Source organism: Arachis ipaensis, chromosome B08 (assembly GCF_000816755.2).
Source record: "Arachis ipaensis cultivar K30076 chromosome B08, Araip1.1, whole genome shotgun sequence".
Lineage (NCBI taxonomy): Eukaryota > Viridiplantae > Streptophyta > Magnoliopsida > Fabales > Fabaceae > Arachis > Arachis ipaensis.
The window spans coordinates 103,441,708-103,453,056 of record NC_029792.2 but is presented as its reverse complement, the minus strand read 5'-3'; the positions used below and the strand labels follow the sequence as shown (position 1 = coordinate 103,453,056).

Below are 11,349 nucleotides of genomic sequence, written 5' to 3'. Positions count from 1 at the left end.
GTTCCAATCTCTTGGTAACTCAATTTCTCTCAACACAATCAATTGCCACTCTCGTGATCTAATTGTTCATGAGAAGAGATGAAGCTCATTAACTAATCCTTCAAGCCACACAATTCCCAGGATCTCAACCAAGGGTGGTTACATCTCACATACCAACCCAAAGTGTATTAATCAAGGAAATTATGAAAGGATGAACTCTAAACTGAATTATATGGATCCTTTCTCAAGTTCACCACACAATTCATATAGATTCAACCCCTCTCTCGATGGTGACTGAATCTTTGAAGAACAAGAGTTTCCTCTTGGATGAACCACTTGAATTGAGAAGGAAAAGAAGAGTTATCAATCCATTCAAATAAACAGAGCTCCTCCCCCTAATGAAAATGGGGTTTAGTGAATCATAGCTCTAAATTCAACAACAAGTGCAAAAGTAGACATTAAAATTGAGTAGAGAAGGATGAAGAATGAAGAAGAATGAAGAAGTTCCTTTTTAAACTAAAATTTAAAATTTCAAGAAAAACAAAATAGCTTTCAGGTATCCTTCCCGAAATTGAAGAATGCTGTCAAAGTTAAAATACTAGAGTGCAAAGTAAAAATGTCTAAGTGTGTAAAAAAAAGGTTCTCCATAAGTACAAAGCCCCTCTCTATTTATACTACTCCTAAAACCCCTTTAGAGATCCTCAATTGGGCTAACAATATGGGCTTTATCCTTGTTGAATTCTTGGCTCAATGGAAGAAGTGTTGCTAAATAGAGGGAGCATAGCTCATTCTCATTGCTTCTGGTCCAATGGCCTGGCGTTACTGGTAAACACGCCAGTTCAAGGCACGTTGGCAACGTGCCAATGCACTTCCTGGGCTGGGAGCTTGGTACTTGGGCATTATTAGCCCAAGTTGTGGCCAATAACCTGGCTTTTCTTCCTCTTGGCTCCACTTTTCATGCCTAATGTTGCCCCTGTTTTGAGCTTTAATTTTGTGCTTCACTATCAACTATTATACATGGCTAAAAAGCTCTGAATGTCAACTTTCCAATGCAAATGGAAGCACTCAAATTGAATCTCTATAGCTCAAGTTATTCTTGTTTGAAGGAGATAGGGTCAGGCTGCCAAAATCACACACGTTTTTGGTGAAAACGCCTTTGTTCTTCCAAGTTGCCAACGCCATCAGATTCTGAAGCTCTAAATGAAGCCAGCTTTTGAAGCTTCAAACTAATGTCAAACCCATACTATGATATATCGTTGGAAAGCTCTGGATGTCTACTTTTCAATGCCGTTGAGAGTGCATCATTTGAAGCTCTACAACTCAAGATATACTCCATAGAAGAAAGTAAGGTCCGGCTGCCAGGGTTGTCAGCGTTTTTGGCAAACATTCCTTCTTCCAGCACGTTGGCAACGTGCTAGCTCTCTTCCTTTGCCCAAATTCTTGGCTTCTTGGTGTTTTTAATGAACACGCCTTCTCTCCCTTCCCTTGGCAACGTGCTCGAACCTCTTTATGCCATTTATGCTTCCTTGGATGTCAACTCCTTATTCTTGTTTTTGGGGCCTAAAGATGACTCTGATTTGAGCTTCAGTTTCATGCTTCACTATAGACTATTAAATATTTGGAAAGCTCTGAATGTCAGCTTTCTAACACAACTGGAAGCATGTCAATTGGATTTCTGTAGCTCAAGTTATGCTCCATTGAAGAAGGTAAGGTCAGGCTGTCCAGCTCACCAAAGTTTTTGGCAAACACTCCTTTGTTCTTTCAAGTTGCCAACGTGGGTTGCTTCATTCCAAGGTTGCCTAGCTGCTGGCGTTGTTGATAAACACACCCTTATAACTCGTTAGCAACGTGCTAACTTCATCCTCCTTGTCAAGCTTCCTAGCGTTGTCATTGAACACGCCTTCGGAACTCAACGTTGGCAACGTGCTCGAGCTATCATCCAGGGCTATCTCCTTCCTGAACCAAGCTTTCTTGCTGCGTTGCTTGCCTGCATTGTCTTCAAACATGCCCTTGTTACCAAGGGTGAACAACGTGCTCGAGGCTAGAAGTTTCCCTCCAAGGTTGCTTGGTGCGTTGCCAAGGAACACGCCTTCAGAACTTGGCGTTGGCAACGTGCTCCACACCATTCCTATCCAAGCCTTCTTGCTGCTGGCGTTGTCACCAAACACGCCTATAGAAAATGGCGTTGGCAACGTGCTTAGGAGAGGGCCATGGCTGTCTTGCATTGTTGGGCGTTGTTGGCAAACACTCCAGCTCTTCCTGGAGTTGGTAACGTGCATGATCACTTCCCAGGGTTGCTTCCTTTGTCCCTGGCGTTGCCTAGGAACACGCCCTTGTTCCTGGCATTAGCAACGCCCAAGTCCCTTCCTCCTTGCCCAGCTAGCTATGTCCCCAATCTTTCTTGCTCCCATTCTTCTTTCAACCTTCCTCCAAGCCTTTTGGTCACCTGTCATCAATCAACAAATACATCAAAGCTATGCTAAAATCATGAGACTTCTTATCATCCTTGATATATAAACAATTATAGCACAAAACCTCATGAAAATGCATCAATATACTCATGGTTGATTGAATCCAAATACACATGAATTTCTACCCAAATGGCTTACTTGTAACCCAAGAAAGTGTATAAAACTTATAAAAAAATGAAAAATTGTTTGAAAAACTAGTATATGATGACTTGTTATCACACAACACCAAACTTAAACCTTGCTTGTCCTCAAGCAAGAAAAGAATTATGCTCAAAGGTTCTTTCAATTAGAATGGATTGAAGAATAACTTGTAGTGTCCTCTGAGTGAAGTGATTAAGTGACAGTGGGGTGAACTCTAAATTATATGCTCATGCAAGGGCTTCAGTGCTTACTAGTCCCTACATCTTGAAAGTCTTAGGTCTTAGGACTTTCATCCAAATGATATCATGGAGATCTCTCTATAGGTAATCACCTTGAAGCAGCTTATGGTTTTTGTGTTTTGGCTTTGATTCTAAGTGTCATGTCTCAAAGCGGTTCTTTAGATAAGCTTTCAATCAATACTCCTAAACCAGTTGGTTTTAAGGTATTAGGTGTTAAAGCACCCCCAAGGATTTACTTGCTCAAGCCTCTCTCTTTGACACAATTCGACCACAAGAATTTACCAGGATAATAAATCTTTGAGTTCTTGTTTCTTTCTTCTTTTCTGCCTAGTAATTGATGCTCAGAACCTTGGGCCATGTTCTTTTGTTTTTGTATTTCCTTTATTTTCTTTTGTTTACTGCTTCTTGGATCAATAAATGTTTGAGAATCCCCACAATACTTCTTTGAACTCTATGTCCTGCCTATGAGCTCCCATGCAAGTTTTCACAAACATGCAACCTCAATACACAATCATACAACTAGAACCACCACTTCTCTTAATCTTTTGCTTGCCTCAAAATGAATTTTTGATTCATCAATCCTTCTTTTCAAAGAAATGTTCTCTGTTTGCATTTTATAGATATTGAGTGTAAGTAATTTCAAGAGTATGGTGTTATGATATATCAAACATCTTAGTTATTGAACTACAAAGAAGTCATACTAAGCAGACAAACAGGGGTACAATGTCACTTTCAATCATAGCAGTTTTGAATACAAGACAGTCACTTAACAATACAACCTTTTGGAGTTTACTTGCTTTACTCCTTATCATCATCATTGTTGGTCTTTACATCCCTCTTTGCCTCTTTAGTTGATGATTCTTAATTCTTCCAAAGACTTGTATGATGCTCTGCAATGATATTGAAAGTTGCTTGTTCTCCAAGCACTTGAAAAATGGTTAGCATGCATGAATTATTTGTGGGCTTTTGAACTTACTTTGGTGTGGGAACACCAAACTTAGTACCTTGCCAATGGTTCTCATGCATCAAATCAACTATATGTGGAACTTCTTTTTCTTTGCCAAAGGTAATAGAACTAAAAACTAAGAAACAGCAGAATAGTTAACTAGTTTATCTAAATGCTTGAAGCTAGCATTATGCAGAAGGTGAGAATATGTTTTATGATGAGGTGGAACACCAAACTTAGAATTCTTTATTCTCCCTTATATTATATTGGTGTGCAACACCAAACTTAGCTTCTTACAATATGGATAAAGCTAATTAACCTTTTTATTAAACTAGCTATGAAAAGAAAACTACCTTAGGTTGGGTTGCCTCCCAACAAGCGCTTCTTTATCATCATTAGCTTGACGGTTGTCCCTCTTTAGGGGGGATGATGATCATAGTCCCTTAATCCTTCCCCTCTCACCGTGAGCTTCCTTCCAGTATCCTTCTTGATGATTTCCACATGTTCAAGTGAGAGGATTTTGTTCACTGTGTAATATCCAGAAAAGTGTGGAGATGTTTCTATTGGTTGGTAAGTTAGCATCACTTTATCCCCTGGTGAGAAGCCTTCAGTGGGATTTTCTTGTTTCTCCATCCTTTTGGCACTTTCTTTTTGGAACTCTTTTCTTTTCCAGGAGGTGGTTCATGTTTTGGGGCCTCACTTTTTGGAAGGTTCTTGTTGAGAATCTCAAATGCAAGCTTTGGTTGTAGCTTCTCCTCTATTCTTTGAGCTTGTTGCATTACTTCTACCTCTTCCTTTCTTTTCCAGCATGAGCTTAGGTGCATTGGAAGTGTTTCATCAAGTGCCTCTTTCAAGTTTAGATCTATGGAATCAATCTTCATACACTCTTCCTCTTAGGTGGAATCTTGCAAATTCTTGAAGACATGGAACACTATATGCTCTTCATGCACCCTTAGCATCAATTCTCCTTTTTCAACATCTATCAATGCCCTGGCAGTAGCTAAGAAAGGTCTCCCTAGGATAATGGGAGTGTTATCATCTTCTCTATGTCTAGGATGACAAAGTCAGCTGAGAGGAAAAATTTGTCTACCTTTACCAATACATTCTCCACAACACCAAGTGCTTGCTGAATGGATTTATCTGCCATTTGAAGGGCTATTTTTGTGGGTCTCAATTTATGAATCTGAAGCTTCTTCATCAGGGATAGAGGCATTAGGTTGATGCTTGCACCAAGATCACAAAATGCTTTCTCAATTGTCATGTTGCCTATGGTGCAGGGGATGTGAAAGCTCCCTGGGTCCTTCCTCTTCCTTGGTAATCCTTTCTGGATGATGGCACTACACTCCGTGGTCATTACAACCATTTGTCCTTGAAGGATCTTTTCTTTGTCAACAATTTCTTCATGAACTTTGCATACAATGGCATTTGTTCAAGTGCTTCTATGAAGGGGATATTGATGTGCAATGTCTTGAATATCTCTAGGAACTTGGAGTATTGCTTCTCTTTGTTCTCTCCCTTGAATCTTTGAGGATATGGTAGCATTAGTTGATATGCTTTCACCGCCTCTTTCTTAGTTGACTTATCACTTTGTGTAGAGGTTTCTTGGTCCTGCTTTTGCCCCTTCACCTCTTCTTTTAATCCTTCTTTGTTGTGCTCTTTCTGAGTGATGGCTTCTGTCTCCACCTTCTTACCACTTCTCAGAGTGATTGCTTTACACTCCTCCCATTTTATGGCTTTTCCTGTGTCCCTTGGGTTGTCTTCAGTGGTACTAGGAAATGCTCACTTCTCACCTATCTCTGTGATATGTTTAGCCATTTGTCCCATTTGTCTTTCAAGGTTCCTGATGAGCGGATAATTTATACGCTTTTTGGCATTATTTTTAGTATGTTTTTAGTAGGATCTAGTTACTTTTAGGGACATTTTCATTAGTTTTTATGTTAAATTCATATTTCTGGACTTTACTATGAGTTTGTATGTTTTTCTGTGATTTCGGGTATTTTCTGACTGAAATTGAGGGACTTGAGCAAAAATCAGATTCAGAGGTTGAAAAAGGACTGCTGATGCTGTTGGATTCTGACCTCCCTGCACTCAAAGTGGATTTTATGGAGCTACAGAACTCGAAATGGCGCGTTTCCAATTGCGTTGGAAGGTAGACATCCAGGGCTTTCTAGCAATATATAATAGTCCATACTTTGCCCAAGTTTAGATGATGCAAACTGGCGTTCAACGCCAGCAATCTGCCCAATTCTGGAGTTCAGCGCCAGAAATGGATCAAAAACCAGAGTTGAACGCTAGAAATGGATCAAAACCTGGCGTTCAACTCCACAAATGGCCTCTGCACGTGAAAAGTTAAAGCTCAGCCCAAGCACACACCAAGTGGGCCCCGGAAGTGGATTTATGCATCAATTACTTACTTCTGTAAACCCTAGTAGCTAGTTTATTATAAATAGGACCTTTTACTATTGTATTAGACATCTTTGAACATCTTTGGACACCTGGTTCTTAGATCAGAGGGGCTGGCCATTCGGCCATGCCTGGACCTTTCACTTATGTATTTTTAACGGTAGAGTTTCTACACTCCATAGATTAAGGTGTGGAGCTCTGCTGTTCCTCAAAGATTAATGCAAAGTACTACTGTTTTCTATTCAATTCATCTATTTCACTTCTAAGATATTCATTTGCTCTTCAACCTGAATGTGATGAACGTGACAATCATCATCATTCCCTATGAACGCGTGCCTGACAACCACTTTCGTTCTACCTTCGACTGAATCAGTATCTCTTAGATCTCTTAATCGGAGTCTTCGTGGTGTAAGCTAGAATGATGGCGGCATTCAAGAGAATCCGGAAAGTCTAAACCTTGTCTGTGGTATTCCGAGTAGGATTCAATGATTGAATGACTGTGACGAGCTTCAAACTCGCGATTGCCGGGCGTAGTGACAGACGCAAAAGGATAGTAAATCCTATTCCAGCATGATCGAGAACCGACAGATGAATAGCCGTGCTGTGACAGGGTGCGTTGACCATTTTCACTGAGAGGATAGGATGTAAACCATTGACAAGGGCGATGCCTCCAGACGACTAGCCGTGCCGTGACAGGGCATTTGGATCATTTTCCCGAGAGAAGACCGAAAGTAGCCATTGACAATGGTGATACATCACATAAAGCCAGCCATGGAAAGGAGTAAGACTGATTGGATGAAGATAGCAGGAAAGCAGAGGTTCAGAGGAACGAAAGCATCTCTATTCACTTATCTGAAATTCTCACCAATGATTTACATAAGTATTTCTATCCTTTATTCTATGTTTATTTAATTATTATTCGAAAACACCATTATCAATTTATATCTGCCTGACTGAGATTTACAAGGTGACCATAGCTTGCTTCATACCAACAATCTCTGTGGGATTCGACCCTTACTCACGTAAGGTATTACTTGGACGACCCAGTGCACTTGCTGGTTAGTTGTGCAAAGTTGTGAACCATGGTATTGGCATCATGTTTTTGGCGCCATTACCAGGGAAAGAAAGAGCGATGAATTTTACATAATCAAAGTGTAGTCACAATTTCTGCGCGCCAAGTTTTTGGCGCTGTTGCCGGGGATTGTTCGAGTTTTTGGCAAGCTTTTGGTCCGGTAACATCAGTGCCAAGTTTGATCCGGCAACAACACCAAGTTTTTGGCGCCATTGCCGGGGATTGTTCGAGTTTGGACAATTGACGGTTCATCTTGTTGCTCAGATTGGGTAACTTTCTTTTCGTTTTCTTTTCAAAAAGTTTTCAAAAACTTTTCAAAAAAAATCTTTCAAAAATTTTTCCTTTGTTTTCGAAAAAAAAAACTTTTTAAAATAAAAATGTTTTCAAAAAAAGATTTTATTCAAAATTTTTAAAGAATGAATTCTAGTGTTTCATGAAGCATGTGAAGCCTGGCTGGCTGTAAAGCCATGTCTAAATTCTTTTGGACTGAGGCTTGCAATTTGTTATCAAGAGCAAGCTAGTTGTTGTTAATCCACCTGCTGTTGTTCCTAATTTACATGCTGAAGCTTGGCTGGCCATTGAGCCATGTCTAGTGTTTTGGACCGGAGCTTTCATTGAAAGCTTGGCTGGCTAGTGAGCCATGTCTAATTCCTGGACTGAAGCTTTAGACTAAGAATGCAAGATTCCTGGAATTCATATTAAAAATTTTGGAATCCTTATTTTTCTTTTTCATAATAATTTTCGAAAAAAAAATACAAAAAAAAATTAGAAAATCAAAAAATCAAAAATATTTTTGTGTTCTTGTTTGAGTCTTGAGTCATGTTATAAGTTTGGTGTCAATTGCATGTGCATCTTGCATTTTTCGAAAATTCTCATGCATTCATAGTGTTCTTCATGATCTTCAAGTTGTTCTTGGTAAGTCTTCTTGTTTGACCTTTGCATTTGCATGTTGTGTGTCTTATCTTGTTTTTCACATGCATTCTTGAATTCTTAATGTCTAAGCATTAAAGAATTCTAAGTTTGGTGTCCTGCATGTTTTCTTTGCATTAAAAATTTTTCAAAATTGAAAAATTTCAAGTTTGTTACTTACTTGTTAAGAAAGATTCAAACTTTAAGTTATAGAATCATATCTTGTGATTTCTTGTGAATCAAGTCATTAATTGTGATTTTAAAAATTCAAATCTTTTTCAAAAACTAATTTCTATCATATCTTTTCAAAAATATCTTCTTATCTCACCTTTTTCAAAAATTTGATTTCAAAATATCTTCTCTAACTTCTTATCTTCTTATCTTTTCAAAATTTGTTTCAACTAACTAACTAACTTTTTGTTTGTTTCTTATCTTTTTCAAAACTACCTAACTAACTCTCTCTCTCTCTAATTTTCGAAAATATCTCCCTCTTTTTCAAAAAATTCTTTTTAATTAACTAATTATTTTTTCGAAAACTACTAACCTTTTTCAAAAACTATTTTCGAAAATCACTAACCATTTTTCAAAAACAATTTTCGAAAATTCCCTCTCTCTCTTTTCTTCTCCTTTTCTTCCACTCACCTAAAGGAAACCTCTATACTTGGGTAAAAAGGATCCCTATTATTATTATTTTTCTGTGCCCTCTTCTTTGTCATATGAGCAGGAGCAAGGACAAGAACATCCTTGTTAAAGTAGATCCAGAACCTGAAAGGACTCTGAAGAGGAAACTAAGAGAAGCTAAATTACAACTATCCAGCAAGCACCTGTCAGAAATTTTCGAACAGGAAGAGGAGATGGCAGCTGAAAATAATAATAATGCAAGGAGGATGCTTGGTGACTTTACTGCACCTAATTCCAATTTACATGGAAGAAGCATCTCCATTCCTGCCATTGGAGCAAACAACTTTGAGCTGAAACCTCAGCTAGTTTCTCTGATAATTTATACGCTTTTTGGCATTGTTTTTAGTATGTTTTTAGTAGGATCTAGTTACTTTTAGGGACGTTTTCATTAGTTTTTATGTTAAATTCACATTTCTGGACTTTACTATGAGTTTGTGTGTTTTTCTATGATTTCAGGTATTTTCTGACTGAAATTGAGGGACTTGAGCAAAAATCAGATTCAGAGGTTGAAGAAGAACTGCTGATGCTGTTGGATTCTGACCTCCCTGCACTCAAAGTGGATTTTCTGGAGCTACAGAACTCGAAATGGTGCGCTTTCAATTGCGTTGGAAAGTAGACATCCAGGGCTTTCCAGCATTATATAATAGTCCATACTTTGCCCAAGTTTAGATGACGCAAACTGGCGTTCAACGCCAGCTATCTACCCAATTCTGGAGTTCAGCGCCAGAAATGGATCAAAAACCAGAGTTGAACGCCAGAAATGGATCAAAACCTGGCGTTCAACTCCACAAATGGCCTCTGCACGTGGAAAGTTAAAGCTCAGCCCAAGCACACACCAAGTGGGCCCCAGAAGTGGATTTATGCATCAATTACTTACTTCTGTAAACCCTAGTAGCTAGTTTATTATAAATAGGACCTTTTACTATTGTATTAGACATCTTTGAACATCTTTGGATGCCTGGTTCTTAGATCAGAGGGGCTGGCCATTCGGCCATGCCTGGACCATTCACTTATGTATTTTTAACGGTAGAGTTTCTACACTCCATAGATTAAGGTGTGGAGCTCTGCTGTTCCTCAAAGATTAATGCAAAGTACTACTGTTTTCTATTCAATTCATCTATTTCACTTCTAAGATATTCATTTTCTCTTCAACCTGAATGTGATGAACGTGACAATCATCATCATTCCCTATGAATGCGTGCCTGACAACCACTTTCGTTCTACCTTCGACTGAATGAGTATCTCTTAGATCTCTTAATCGGAGTTTATATCTGCCTGACTGAGATTTACAAGGTGACCATAGCTTGCTTCATACTAACAATCTCCGTGGGATTCGACCCTTACTCACGTAAGGTATTACTTGGACGACCCAGTGCACTTGCTGGTTAGTTGTGTGAAGTTGTGAACCATGGTATTGGCATCATGTTTTTGGCGCCATTACCAGGGAAAGAAAGAGCGATGAATTTTACATAATCAAAGTGTAGTCACAATTTCTGCGCACCAGTTCCTCATGGTGGCTTCATGTCTCTCTTGTCCTTTAAGCAAACTCTCTTGTCCTTTTGCTAAACTTTGAGTGACCTGAGCAAGTGATTGTGTGTTTTGGGTAAGGGCTTGCAAGGCTGCTTCAAGACTTGAGATCCTGGTTTCATGATGGTCAATTGGTGGTATGATAGGATGTGATTGTTGTTGCTGGAAGTTGTTTGGGGTATTGAGGTGGGCATTTTGTGAGTTGAATGGTAGTGTGGAGAAGGTATTTTGGTGAATTTGTGGGTTGTTGTGAGGTGGTTGGTATGTGTTTTGTGGTTTCTTGTATTGGTTAGTGTTGTTAGATGAATGATTTTGGCTGTTTGTGTTGCGGGAATGGTTGGAGTTGTTGTTTTTCTGCCAATGGTTTTGATCATCACCCCATCTCAGGTTGGGGTGATTCCTCCAGGATGAGTTGTATGTGTCACCATGGAAGTCATTTTGAGAAGAATTTGAGGCATTTTGCATATATTGAACCTGTTCTTGTTGCTGCTCAACGTTGCCTGCTTCATTTTGACCCCATTCAATTGAAGGTTGATTTGTTGTGCTCACTGAAGCTAGTTGGAGGCCATCTATTCTCTTAGCCATCTTTTCTATTTGTTGCTGGATTTGTTGGTGCATCAACTTGTTCTGTGCCAAGATAGTGTCCACTCCTTCTAGTTCCAACATACCCTTCTTTTGAACGGGTTGGCGTTGCCTCTGATGAGCATAGAAATATTGGTTGTTTGCTACCATGTCTATGAGATTCTGGGCTTCCTCAGCTGTCTTCATCAATTGTAGCGAGCCCCCCGCAAAGTGATCCAAGGACTCTTGAGCTTTTAAAGTTAACCCCTCATAGAAATTTTGAAGTCTATCCTATTCACTGAACATCTCAGGTGGACATTTCCTAATTAGAGCTTTGTATCTTTCCCATGCATCATACAATGATTCCCCATCCATTTGAGTGAATGTTTGCACTTCTGTCTTCAATCTGATGATCCTCTG

General features: G+C 39.2%; 1 protein-coding gene across 1 annotated transcript; it reads right to left on the bottom strand.

Annotated features, from left to right (window-relative positions):
- Positions 5,130–10,953, bottom strand: LOC107611300 (uncharacterized protein DDB_G0288805-like). The gene is made up of 2 exons (XM_016313245.1): positions 10,343–10,953; positions 5,130–5,544 (listed from the first exon to the last, which is right to left on the bottom strand). Exons 1-2 carry the CDS (start codon positions 10,951–10,953, stop codon positions 5,130–5,132), a joined length of 1,026 nt encoding a protein of 341 aa, XP_016168731.1.

What these genes read in the sequence shown, in the direction of transcription:
- LOC107611300 (XM_016313245.1), bottom strand. Translation starts at nt 10,953, where the DNA reads ATGGCTAAGAGAATAGATGGCCTCCAACTAGCTTCAGTGAGCACAACA. An exon ending in GAAGCCACCATGAGGAACTG is followed by an intron (nt 5,545 to 10,342) that starts GTGCGCAGAAAT and finishes AGCATTTCCTAG; the next exon opens with TACCACTGAAGACAACCCAA.